Source organism: Ruditapes philippinarum, unplaced genomic scaffold, assembly GCF_026571515.1.
Source record: "Ruditapes philippinarum isolate M1 unplaced genomic scaffold, ASM2657151v2 ctg512_1_1_1_1, whole genome shotgun sequence".
NCBI classification, from domain to species: domain Eukaryota; kingdom Metazoa; phylum Mollusca; class Bivalvia; order Venerida; family Veneridae; genus Ruditapes; species Ruditapes philippinarum.
In genome coordinates, this window is record NW_026851568.1 from 5880 (window position 1) to 20549 (window position 14670).

General features: G+C 34.1%; 1 protein-coding gene across 1 annotated transcript; it reads right to left on the bottom strand.

Moving 5' to 3' along the window:
- Window positions 1–1058: 1058 nt before the first annotated feature.
- On the bottom strand, window positions 1059–4689 carry LOC132746335 (uncharacterized). Its single transcript, XM_060735481.1, has 3 exons — window positions 4563–4689; window positions 2462–2656; window positions 1059–2088 (listed from the first exon to the last, which is right to left on the bottom strand). The coding sequence occupies exons 2-3, from the start codon at window positions 2631–2633 to the stop codon at window positions 1859–1861; spliced, it is 402 nt and encodes a 133-aa protein (XP_060591464.1). The 5' UTR covers window positions 2634–2656; window positions 4563–4689; the 3' UTR covers window positions 1059–1858.
- Window positions 4690–14670: the final 9981 nt, after the last annotated feature.

The window sequence follows — 14670 nt, forward strand, 5'->3', positions numbered from 1 at the left end:
TGTACAGGTCAATGTACAGCATTTTTAATCAATTTAATCAACTGATAATGTTAGCATGAACAATAATTGATTAACGATGAATGGGACTTACGAGCAAACCTGGTAGGTATACTTTCGGTGAAGAAATAAGTTATGGGGATTTAATCAGTGTTGATCTTAGCTTGTTAAGAATGGAGAATTCCACAGAAACATACTTCAGATATACATTGTATATTATGTTCTTTTTACTATTTTTCTGCATCTTTTAGTTTATTTTGTATCTATTTTATGTAACTAGAGCCTAGACGCATGTTTCAAACGATAAACTAGATTTGTTAATATATTATATTAAAATTGATTTCATGTGACATGTCAATCAAATTGAAATTCTATAAAACTTGTTGCGAGATACAGATCTATTTGTTAAGATAGACTCGTGAAATTATTTGCATCTACAAAATGCCTTTCAAAAAACACTGGATCCCATTGAGGTTACAATGTATACATGTATATTGTTTATAAAAGGAAAAAGCGTTCATACCGGAGTTATGTATGCAATAAGTCATGTGCTTTCGGCTTATTATCCCTTCGTCAGGAGTAAATTACATATACACAGAGTAAAGCACGCAATTTCTTTAGTTTTTTTGTATGTGCGTGCACACTGTAAAATGATATGAATAAAATGAAAATGATCAGTTTGAAAAAAAAAATATAAAGAACTTGGGCATGTTGTTTTGTTCTAAAATATACTCATTCTTCATAGGGTTCTTATTCCTAACGACTGGACGCTGATGATATGGTGTTGGATTTTAGAGAATTCATTATATTTAATTTGAATTATGCGAGATACGAAATATATATGTAAATATATTAACATTTTAAAATCGAGGTTTATTACACGATGCAATAAAGTTTTATGAAATAAACATTTCAACGAAGTGAGAACAAACACTTAACATCGATATTTCCAATCAATTGCATCTCTCACGTTAAACATTATGATCCATTTTTCATTAGCATATCTGCAAAGATAAATGTGCAGTAAATTGATCACCGTGGTTTTAATAACATTGACAATATTGAATCTTTTATGTATTTCATTTATTGGGGACAACAAGTTATTTCAGATACATGCAACTCAAAGTTGTAAAATCAATCTAAAAAGTGCATGAATTATTTATAGAAAACAGTTTTAACACTGAAAACAAAAGTGAAAATGTGAACAAACGTTACAATTAAATGAATAAAGTAGTTCGCGTCACTAAATACTAGATAATGCACAGCATAAATAAAATGTCATACAAAATAAACAAATCAAATAAAACAAGCTATGTTTTGATGTTTTGAAAAGCAAGTCTTGATGTATTTTCAAACACATTTATTCAGAATGGCGAATCTTTTTATAATAGTTAAGTCACGGAAGATAATTGAGTACATGTATATAATTTGCAAATGTGTGGCAAGATAAGTTTATTACTCAAGAAAATACAAACAACCTACTAATTTAAATCTGAAAATCTGAATCAATAAAATCCCAAAATATCATCCATAGTTCTAGGAGCGATGTTTGCCTAGTTCTGTTGTAAATTTTATCACTATATACGCCAGGGCTTAGGTATTTGATAGACGTAAATTTTAGCTTATACTATGTATGTATGTATTCTAGACCTAATGAGGGTCCATCCGCCCTTTCAGGTACTGAGAGTAAGGACCCCGATAGCTTATACTTAAATAGAACATTTTATAGCAATCAAATATCAATTTGTCCCTAAAGCCACTCGTTGTTGGTATATATTTCTCTAATAGCTCTTTAAAATAACATTTAACAATATCAGTATAGCTATGACACGTTTCACAGTCATTATACTTTATATTCATTTTATCTCTCCATGGATTCAGGAAAACTTGGTATAATTGCATGTCCATAATTTTTATAAAACCATCCAATTTCCCCTATCATATCACGTCTTGGTTTTCCAAATGGCTGATCGTCTAGTGCGCGACTAATATATGTCGCCGACAGAGTTTTCTCCGGCGAAACATCACCTATGCCCAAAGGTTGCCAATCTTTGAAAAGTCTTGGTCGGAAATCCCTGGTTCCATCTGGTCCTATATAACATATAAGCGAGAAAAGGTGTAAAATATACCAAGAAAAGTTTTTATTTTTAATATTTAAATAATTTATACAATGATTTCAAAACTATATAACAAAACTCACTACAGAGAAAATAATAGCAGTCGACTTACATGATGTAGGTGCTTAAAACGAAAACTTGATAATAATTAAGTATTGACAAATATTCAAAAAAAAGAAAGCAAAGATCTACCAAATATGCCGTTATGGAAATTCGATGCATTTAACATGGAGATTAATTAAGTTTATATATACTTCATATATACAATAATTAACATTACTCAGGTTAACATACGTAAGATACTATATCACAATATTGTCAAACATACTATTTTCTACTTAACATACCTGTCCACATCACCGGGCCTGCGTAAGGAGTCCATTCATTGTGTGGTTTCACTTCCGGTTTTGGATTATCGACAGTAACTTTTCGACCTCCTTCCGCAAGAGCATGGTTCCGGTCCGGTTTGGTGTTATCATATTGGTCATATTTTATCTTATCCCAGTGTGATAGTGACATTGTCCACAGTAGTAATAACGTTTCTAAAATTAATTTAAAAGACATAGTAAATTATTACGACGCCGACCTTCCGATTCACACCCAAGTCACTTGACTATAAGCTATCAGCCTTCTATATGGATTGTAAGTGGTTCAAAGAAAGGCAAAAGGGACAAAGAGACAATATTGGGATACTTTTCTTGGGCTAGAATTCATTTTTATAGCTCTAAGTGTCGGATTGACTTGTAGTAAATCCAGACTTTATATTCTGTAAATAATGATAAAGCAAAACCAGATATAAAATCGATACTTTGTTTCCAAATTTAAAAGTCAACTATCTTGAATATTGTGCATGATGAAATTAAATATGCAAGCTTAATGTCAACAATAGCAAACAAACACGTTTTCAAGGTTTATTTTCCAGACATTTCCATTGATATCTTACAATACAATGTTTTAGTTCTGTGCGTAACAGGATACTAAAATTAGATTAATCTGTGTTTAAATATTAATAATTAAAACAATAAACAATGATTCAATATGTTCCTTTTCAAGAATGCCGGAACTTTTTCATTAATAATTCAGCTTATAATATAGCAACTCAGCGCATTTATAACCATTTACGTGAAGAGTAGGTTGTTTATAATAATAATAATAATAATAATAATAATAATAATAATAATAATAATAAATACTGATTACAACACATTTAAAATAAAATACAATAAATTGTCTAAAATAATAATGTCAATACAAATCATAAATATACGATATCACCTTTACAATTATAGACTTAAATCTATTAAAATAATATTGTTATTTTATATTTCCGCAAATACAGTCAGGTGCAAAAAGTATTGGTGATTTTGGCGGCCATATTGGATTTATCTGAATCAATCAGTCATAGATTTCCTTCATATAAGCTAGTTACTAGTTTGCTCAAACTGCAAAAACTAATTGTTTTCTTACCTTAATACTCAGTCAAGTGACTTTTCAGTCTGATAACTGACATTAACCTTCTGAGTAAAGACAAAAACAGGCTCTGAACATAACTTGTAGGAATGTCCATTTATATCCTCTGAATTTCACTAAAAAGTTTGACATTGCTGTTGATTACATGGTGTCTGTATTAAATTTTCATTTGAAGTATAACCATGTATATTCAATAATATTAATGTCAGGTGATTGTGCAGGCAAAGAAATGGACTTTAAAATGCTGTCAGCTTTATATTTTTAAGTAAGCGAGATCTGTGTACTGGGGCATTATCATCTTGAAATAAATAATTACTATCAGGAAAATGTCTTACAATAACAGGCCAAATTTTATCCTGAAGAATGCTTTTGTACTTTTCAGAGCTAATAATAACTGTCACTTTTCTTAAAGTCCCCACTCCATGCCAGCAAATATACCCCTATCATCACCTGAAACTTCCTTTTGCTGTTAAGTTTTGGCCTGCCACTTCTTGGTTTGTTTTAAGAAGAACCACTGCACAAAATCTTTTAACAATATTTGACACAGTCATGCAAGGTAAATTTAGCATTTTAGTAATGTTACACACTTAATGTCCATTCTTATATAAATCCACAATGACTGTTCTTACATCCTTTGAGATTTCACTTCCCTTCCTACCCATTTTAGAAAACACAGAAAAGAACATAAACACTCAAAAATTTCCAAAGGTAAACAATAGTATTCTAGAACTATGATGTCATCAAATTTCTATGACGTCATATTTGGCCTTGAGAATGATGTAATTAGTTAAGAGAGACTAGCAAAAGTAACCAATTTCCTAAGCATGCGTCAGTTACTTCCCTTTTCACCAATACTTTTTGCACCTGACTGTAATTCTGTTTATAATTTAATTCACGGCAAATATTGTAAAGTTCAACATCATTTAAAAAATATTGAATTTACTATTGAGATTCATACATAATAAATAACTAGCTTACCGATTATGATCTACTTTCCATTGGAAAACATCAATAAACAAATACATCAACAATTTTAAGCACTTCCGCCCAAGGCAAAACAACATATCAAAGTAACGGTTAATGACGTCACCTTAAAACAATTTAATGACGTCTTTTTACGGGAAACAAAATAAGACGTTAGGTTTGGCGGAAATAGTGAAGCTATCTTAAATTGAAAGAGTCAAACAATGTCTACTATCGAAAAAATCAAACTATGAAAATTATGTGATTATTATCCCCCGCCGAAAACTTTTCGGCGGGGATATAGAAATAGTCTCCGTCCGTCCGTCCGTCCGACCTTCCGTCCTTCCGTCCGACATTTTTGTCCGGAGCATATCTCTAAAAGTATTTGAGTTATCAACTTGAAACTTCATAGGTGGATAGACCTCATTGAGGAGGAGTGCAGTGCACAAGAATGATAACTCTACCCTGCATAATTTTTGAGTTATTGCCCTTTGTTATTTTTCAAAATTGATTTTTGTCCAGAGCATAACTCCAAAAGCCTATGAGATATCAACATGAAACTTCATAGGTGCATAGATCTCACTCAGGAGGTGTGCAGTGCACAAGAATGATAACTCTACCTTTCATAATTTTTGAGTTATTGCCCTTTGTTATTTTTCATACTTAATTTTTCACCTGAGTGGAGCAAAACTCAAAAAGTTTTTGAGATATCAACATGAAATGTCATAGTTGGATAGATCTTATTGAGGAGGAATGTTGTGCGCAAGAATGATAACTCTTCCCTATACAATTTTTGAGTTATTGCCCTTTGTTCTTTTTCATGCTATTTTGTCCAGAGCTTATCTCAAAAAGTATTTGAGGTATCAACTTGAAACTTCATAGGTGGATGGATCTCATTGAGGAGGAGTGCATTGCACAAGAATGATAACTCTACCCTGCATTATTTTTGAGTTATTGCCCTTTGTTATTTTTCAAAATTAATTTTTGTCCAGAGCATAACTCAAAAAGCCTTTGAGATATCAAAATGAAACTTCATAGGTGCATAGATCTCACTCAGGAGGTGTGCAGTGCACAAGAATGATAACTCTACCTTTCATAATTTTTGAGTTATTGCCCTTTGTTATTTTTCATACCTAATTTTTCGACCGAGTGGAGCATAACTCAAAAGTGTTTGAGATGTCATAATTGTTTAGTTATTGCCCTTTTTTTATTTTTCAAAACTAATTTTTGTCCAGACCATAACTCAAAAGGCCTTTGAGATATCATTATGAAACTTCATAGGTGCATAGATCTCACTCAGGAGGTGTGCAGTGCACAAGAATGATAACTCTACCTTTTATAATTTTTGAGTTATTGCCCTTTATTATTTTTCATACTTAATTTTTCAATTCAATTTTTTTCTCAAAAAGTATTTGAGGTATCAACTTAAAACTTCATAGGTAGATAGATTTTACTGAGGAGGGATGCAGCACACAAGAATTATAACCTACCCTGCATTATTTTTCAGTTATTGCCCTTTGTTATTTTCAGCCATCAGTATTCACATAGGTTTCAAATCTGTAATCACTATAGCCATCAGTTTTCATTACCAAAAGACCTCTTAAAATGGAATTATTCTGCTCTACTAAATATACATTCTTCCAATGAGCAAACACATTCGGCGGGGGATGGCCATGTTGACATGGCTCTTGTTTTTCTAGTAAAATTAATGTTGATTAAAACACTTTGATTATGAAGTTGACCTTTTATTTCCCTGTGTACATTCCAGAGTATATATCTTAATTGGTAAAATAATCTTATTTATTCCCTCAATTTCATTTATGTGTCATTTTCTGATCTTTAACAATTCAAGGTTCTCTCAGGCAGCTGCCAGCAACTCTAATATTTTGTTTATTAAATGTGTTTTATATTTTGTTATTTTTACTTCAGGAATATCAAGCTATTGTAGATGCAGAATGGAAAATTTTGTATGATAAATTAGACAAGATTCACAAGAGTGGAGCTAAAGTAGTTTTGTCTAAATTACCTATTGGAGATGTAGCAACGCAGTATTTTGCTGACAGGTAAATCAGTTGGCTGATTTTTGTTGTGAACTTAAATATTCAATATTTGTGTGTGATCTAGAATCTTGTCAGATAGGATTGTTGTTTGAATAATTATTTACTTTGAGAAGACATATATATCATTTACTTTTTGTTTGGGGGAAATGATGTTTATGTTTATAAGATAGTTGAACTCCTGTTACATTAGAAGCTGTTTCCTCAGGTTAGAATGAATGTAGGTCAGGTTTACAAAACCTGGTAGTAAATATGCCTGTGTATAGGTAGTAAATATGTCAGAGTATATAGTAGCAATGTCTTGATATACTTACATACAACAGTTTATATACAATTATTTATATACAACAACTTATATTCAACAGTTATTATCCCCCGCCGATGGAATCGGGAGGGGGATATAGTTTTGGCGTCGTCCGTCCATCCGAATTTCGTTTCCGGAGTAGTTCTCTGCAACTACTGGCTGGAATTCAACGAAACTTTATGGGAATATCGTCAGCTTGTTCCGGTCCGACACTTTAATTCAGAGTTATGGCCCTTGATTAGTTATGCAGTATGCATATAGAGTAAAAATCGTTTCCGCGCTACTTCTCTGCAACTACTGGCTGGAATTCAACGAAACTTTATGGGAACCTTCAATATCAAGAGGGGATGCGCATATCGTCGGCTTGTTCTGGTCCAACACTTTATGCCCTTGATTAGTTATGCAGTATGCATATAGAGTAAAAATCGTTTCCGCGCTACTTCTCTGCAACTACTGGTTGGAATTCAACAAAACTTTATGGGAACCTTCAAGACCAAGAGAAGATGCGCATATCATTGCCTTGTTGGGGTCAGACATTTTAACTCAGAGTTATGGCCCTTGATTAGTTATGCAGTATGCATATAGAAAAATATTTGTTTCTGCGCTACTTCTCTGCAACTACATGCTGGAATTCAATGAAACTTTATTGGAACCTTCAATACCAAGAGGAGATGCGCATATAGTCGCCTTGTTCGGGTCAGACATTTTAACTTTGAGTTATGGCCCTTGATAACTTATGCAGTATATTACCAGAGCAATAATCGTTTCCGTGCTACTTCTCTGTAACTACTGGCTGGAATTCAATGAAACTTTATGGGATACGAAGAGGAGATGTGCATATAGTCGCCTTGTTCCGGTCAGACACTTATAACTTAGATTTATGGCCCTTGATTAGTTATGCAGTATGCATACATCTCATTGGCATTTCCAGATATTACTATTTAACACAGAGTTATGGCTCTGTTATTGCCCTGAATATTTATCAAGTTCAAAGAATATTACTGTTTATGCCATGATAAATATATAAATAAAGCCTTATGTTTTCAGTTGTTATGTTAGTAATAACCAGTACTCGGCGGGGGATATAGATTCAACGAATTTGCTTGTAATAAATAAATTTACAATTAAGAACTATAATTCTTACACTCCCCACCATGAAACGTTACGATTTCATCTTACACAAACAATAGCTTATTGTAATGTATACCTTTATGATTTAAATAGAACATTCTAGTAGGCAAAGTTTAGTTATTGGTCTTATGAATTGTGACATACTAGTTTTGACCACACAGCTTCGTGTATGCCCGTCCCGACCCACATTTATAGTTACAACCCTGCCCAATGGCCACTGCCCCCTTGGTATATTTTCCTGAGCCACGAGTACACTATCGCCCTCACGGATATCTCTTTGTGGTCTCAGCCATTTTTGTCGAGATTGTAGGGTAGGTATATATTCCCGAATCCATCGTTTCCAGAATATGTCAGCAAGATACTGAGCCTGTCTCCACCTTCTCTTTGCATATGTATCTTCTTTTCTAAAAATGCCACGTGGACTTTAGTAATAAAATCATGCTTGGAGTTAAAGCTGGGAGGTCTTTTGGGTCATCGCTTACTCGGGTAATGTGTCTGTCATTAAGTATTTTTTCAACCTCTGTTACAACAGTAAGAAGTTGTTCATCTGTCAGAAGCTGGTCTTTGACTAACGATCTCAAAATTGACGTGTTGATCGTATCATCCGTTCCCATATACCGCCCATGTGACTAGCTGACGGAGGGTTTAAGTGCCATTCGATTTCCCGTTGCCCCACTCTCGTATGGACTTGCGTAATTCACAATCTCCACTTACTAGACTGGTTCCGTTGTCACTATATACCTTTTCCGGTAGACCTCTCCGGCTAATAAATCGTTGGAAAGCGGCGATAAACGAATCTGTACTCAAACTATGAGTAACTTCTAAATGGACGGCCCTTGATGTTAAACAAGAAAAAATACACCCATATCTCTTTACTTTCGACTTTCCTGATTTTACCATCAAAGGACCAAAAATGTCTATGCCGATAAATGAGAACAGTGGTTTATCTGGTGTGATTTGCTCATCAAGCAACGGTGCCATTTGTTGCTTACAAAGTGGGCTGTTCTTGTGTTTACATGGTACACAATTCCTTACTACCTGTTTGACAGCGATATGTCCATTTATTATCCTGTATCTTGTTCGTGTAGCTGCTAAAACTTGTTGTACTCCGACGTGACCTTGACTTTCGTGGTAAAAACGTATCATTAAAGTAGTTAAATGATGCCGTTTCGGTAGAATGATTGGACATTTCGTTTCTTCATGGTAAATAATGCGTCCTTTTGTACGTATTAACCCATCTTTAAGTATAGGATTTAACGAAGTTATCGGACTTTCACCTTTAACATTAGTTCCTTTTTGCAAGTTTATTAACTCATCGGCAAAGCATTCCGTCTGAACGTATTTTAAAACTGCGCTAGAAGATGTCCTTAGTTCAGACAAGGTGAAATTACCTTTTTCAACCACTACATCATGATGCAGATATCGCTGTATGCAATAACCCTTGTATCTCAAAAACCATGCAACTGCACGTCTAAGTTTGAACCAATCAGAGTAGTATTCAATTATCTTCCCAATAGTGTCACAAGTGGTAACGTTAATAGCAATTTCTCTCTTTACCTCAACATCATCTTCACTCACTTCCGGGATAATATTACCTGAATACTTAGGCCAGTGTTCCCTACCTTTACTAAGAAATGTTGGTCCATGCAGCCAAACATCTAATTTGTCTGTTTCAGAAGCGTTGTATACATTTATTACGGGATAATGCGGCATATACCAAACACGCTTTTTCTCTGGTACCATGTGATCTACATCTGATGAATATCCATTCGCAGTGTAACCATTTACAGTAGTTCTGTACATATCATGCAAATTATTGTCACTTGACAACTTGCGCTTCAACTGCTGTAATCTGGCTTGAGCAAGCGGTATATTATTTACGAATGATGAATTTCCATCACGCCAAGGGAGGCCAATCTTGTAATGACCATCCTCGCGAGTTAAAGTTGACTCCATGGATTTCATAGCATTTTTATCTTCTACAGACATGCAACTCTTCACTTGTTGTGATTTATCATTAAAGTCAGTTGTCCACAAACGCTCAATTTGTTGCTGTAACAACATGTCACGTGACTCAAAGAAATTTATATTAATATCGTTGGATTCTTGCGTAGTTGGAACTGGACCGCGTATAGCCCATCCAAGACGAGTGCGTATCGCGTACGGTTCATCGCTATTTCCGAATTTCACTTCTAGCGGTATATGTGCAATAGGTGAATCCGTCCCTATTAACATCATAACGTCATTAGTGTCTATATCTGGAATATTTATACCGGATAAGTACGGTAAGTTTCGGATATCTGCATATTTAGCTGCAGATCGAGTTGATATCGGTAATGACTTTAGTGACCAGACTTTTCTAAGGTCAATACTTGCATTCCCATCGATAGGTTGAATATCTAAGTCGGCCTCCTGACCATGTATAATACCTTCACGTGAGTTTGCCGTAGACATCCGGAATGTGACGGGCTTACCGGTTATATTCAGGCTCCGTCACAATCTTTCATCACATAAGGTTTTATCAGCCCCATCATCTAGCAGGGCGTATGTCTGACAAGATCTACCGTCCCCACCCCTAACTATTACAGGAATAATACCCAGACAATTTTTTACAGTGCTGCACAGTTACACGACGACTGCACTGCTGTGTGGCCATTATCGGGTTTTACCCAACTATGTAACAAAATGTGGTGTTTTACATTTACAATTAGTAACATTACATATTTTTGGTGTTCTACACTTGTTCGCAAAATGTTTACCTTTTAAACAATTGTAACACAATTTAAGTGATCTTAACAGTTTATAACGATCATTGAGACTCATTGACTTGAACTTGTTACACAGTGATAACTCTGCACAGTTACCTGAACAACAAATGCATTTACTACTTTCATGACCGTCATGAGTAGTAACCTTTGGTCTATCATTACTGTAATATTTGCCAGAACTGTTTCTGGTTTCTTTCTTGATAAAATCATTGTTTTAACAAAGATCATAGCTATACATGGAGTTAGCGATACGTGATTTTTCGTCTACAAATTTAGACAAATCTGAAAAGCGCGGCATTCTACCTGACTCATTTATATAATGTGCTACTTCTACCCATTTTACCCTTATATGTGTTGGGAGCCGCCTAACAATGCATCTTAAATTTTCTGTATTATCAATATCAGAGGAAAATCCTAACTGAGAAAGTGAAATTTCACATTTCTGCATCTCTAAAGATAATTTAGATAGCCCTTCAACATCGGACGCTTTAATCTGAGCACCATTTACCAAGTTATCAATGTAAGACCTTGCCAATAAATGTGGTCTGCCAAATCTAGACAATAATATTGACCTAGCACGTTTATAACCTTCTTCCGGTTCTAACAAAACACAATCTTCTATACTAGATTTTGCCTTACCTGTACAATACTGAATGAGATAACTTAGCTTTAAATTATTTCACTTATTCTGCTTTCAATGTTTGTTTCAAAGTTTTTGATAATTTTGCAGTATCCTTCAGGCTTCCCATCAAATGTCAATAGTTCTGGCTTCGGTAAGTTGAATTCTTCATGGAGTGCTGACGCCAATCTTTGAAATGATCTGTCAATGTTCGATGTCTCACTGTCAACTTCCGGTATACACGATCTGTTTATTTCCGGTCTGGGCTGTATCAAAGTTTTATTTCTCACATAATCTGTACGGTTGTTCACCTGAATATGATCAGTCATATTATTTTGTACGTCAGGCTGAGCATTTTGATTGTTAGATATGACCCCGGTTTCTTCCTGTGTCGTTTCTAACCACACCATTTCTTCTATCTCTGCTTCTTCTAATTTCGACTGCTGATCTAGTAACTGTTGTTTCATTTCAAGATCCCGGCGAGCTCGTTCAAGTTCTTGTTTCTTTTTAAGTTGTTTTAATTTGTGTTCTGCTATTAAACGCTTTGCTTTAGCACTTTGTAATTTCCGGCGCGACGAGACTGAAGTACGTGAACTTTCATGGCTGACATTTGACTCTGCGTCATTTTCTACAGGAATATTTTCTCCATCATGCGGTCCAATAGCTCCCGCGATCCACTGAGAAAATCTTTCCCTGAATTCTTCAAAGTTTTTTAAACAGCTCTCAAAGTTCGCTTCCAAGTCTGCAACAACTTCCGGTTGCGCGCACAAATCTAAACATTGTAAATGCACTGATTTGAAATGTTCAAAGCGTTCACATAATTTATTCTTCAGTAGTTTTACCTCTTCTATATTATTGTAGGACATCATGCTCTTTTCAAGTTCATTATATAGTTTCGTCAGTTGAGCGCCATTTGCACTTCTTGATCTCTTCAAACTGACAAACTCTTGATTGAAATAATATCATTATTTACAGAAGGTAACACATGAAGATATACCATCGTAGAAAACAAATAACATATCTTAGTTTTAAATGTGGCATTCTAAACAAAATATATAAACAGAAACACAAAACATCGTAAAACAATAACAATTATGCATTTATATTTTGCCCTATAACCTTTGTTCCAAGGGTAAATTTCTCTTACCTTCTTGTAAGTATATTCCCTTTTACAACATGTATATATAACATTGTCTTAAATATTTAAATAAAACAAGTATTTCATGTCATTAGACATTTAATTATGGCTCATATTCCATTTAAAGTCATTGTCTTATGAAAAGCGATCCAACGATTACATTCAGTACTTTTTATAAAGCACAAGTTAACTGAAATTCTACACCAAAAATATGTACAGTATACATATTTTAACTTTTTTTATTTATAAAGTCATAGATCAAAATAATGGCAAAAAGTAAAAAGTCATAGGTCTTTGTTAACTATAATCGTAAAATAATCATTTGCTTATTTGTCATTTATTTCTGAAAGAATGTTATTTTATGTCTCATTGATAACTGCGAGGAGCACAATAAAAAACTGATTGAAAATGTGCTTTCCAAAATGTTCATAAATTACTCACATTAAATGCAGTTATTAATTGAAATAAAATCTTATATGTTTCAATATGATTTTTATTAATCAAGTACATGAGGAAAGAATTCATTTTTTCACCAAAATGAGCGTGAAGAAAAATGATTTATGAGCCGCGTCACGACGAAACCAACATAATGGGTTTGCGACCCGCATGGATCCAGACCAACCTGCGCATCCATACTGTTCGCTTAAAAACCCTATAACAAGTAAAGAAACTGATAGCGAACAGCATGGATCTTGATCAGACTGTGCGGATGCGCAGGCAGGTCTGGATCCATGCTGGTCGCAAACCCATTATGTTGGTTTTGTCGTGACGCGGCTAATATTATGTCATAGCGTCGCACGATATTGGAAACGTCTTCGGAATACATCTCAGCGATATGCACATTGATATGTATGCGGACAAACGCGTTGATAGATGGTTATTACTTTCATTTAAACAATTACAGTAGTATTGGCATGGTTAACTGAATAAAATGTATACACGAGATTCTTTTTTATTCCAAAACAAAATTTCAGGAATATAACTTTAACATGTAACTGCATATTATATGTAACTGTCAAAATCCAAAAAAGCACATGTTATATTTACAGTTGTACCTTGCAAACGACAAGTAAATACCCCTAACAATCTTGCTTCATTTGGCTCTATACCGATGTTATGGGTCTGTCTATATTTATGTAATGGGACTGTTTGAACCCTTAACCTGCCTGATTTGTGTAGTGGATTTGCCCTGGTTTTAATTAAGAGCATACCATTCAAAGTTTATTTTCAATATTTAACTACAAATATTGAGGTATCAATTGTATAGACACTGTCAGACAGCACGAATGTGCAGGCTGGTCTGGCTCTAAATTGATCGCAGAGCTAATCTTTTCTGATTCCAGCCGATTTAGGGTTAACGTTTAAAGCGTATACATCCTCCAAAGGGTTAAATACATTTGTAGGTTATACCGCCAATTTTCCAGTGTTTCTGCTTTAAAAAATCCAGTTTTGTTATCAATCATGACAATTCGGCTATATCTCTTTCATTTCTGTATTACATATACTATATTGACTCTCTTGAAATGAATAGTCTCCATCATTTTCAATTCTGTTTTTTTTTTCACTTATGCCTCGGAAACAAAAACATTTTTACATCTCTTGAAAAGGCAAATATGAATTTTATAATGTATAAATAATCCTTTTAGAGCATGTTAGATGTTTGTTATCTGAAGAAAGTAGAGCTAAATGTGAAAGTATTTGTCATAAAAGTAGCAAAATGTAAACAAAGAAGTATTTTGACTTCCGTTCAAAATACTAATTCACTATAATTGTACTTATGAATTCTATAAAAGTACACCAACATTAAAAAGCTTTTGAGAAATAAAAATAAAAACAATTCTGATGCATAATGTGCCTTTGAGAAAGTATATTATTCACCAGTCTCAATTTAATTTAATTTCTCGTATATGTACATACATTCAAGGTAATCGCAGTTGAATTGCAATTTTTTATTCAGAGTTGTCGATCTTGTACTGCTAAATTGCACTCGAAGTTGTCGTGGTTGCCTTGCTTAACTATTCAGCATTGCATTTCGTTGAGTGCAAGTCTATAAAGATTTAAGCTTACGATACCTTGTCGCAAAAGTTATTAAAAAAACGAACACAC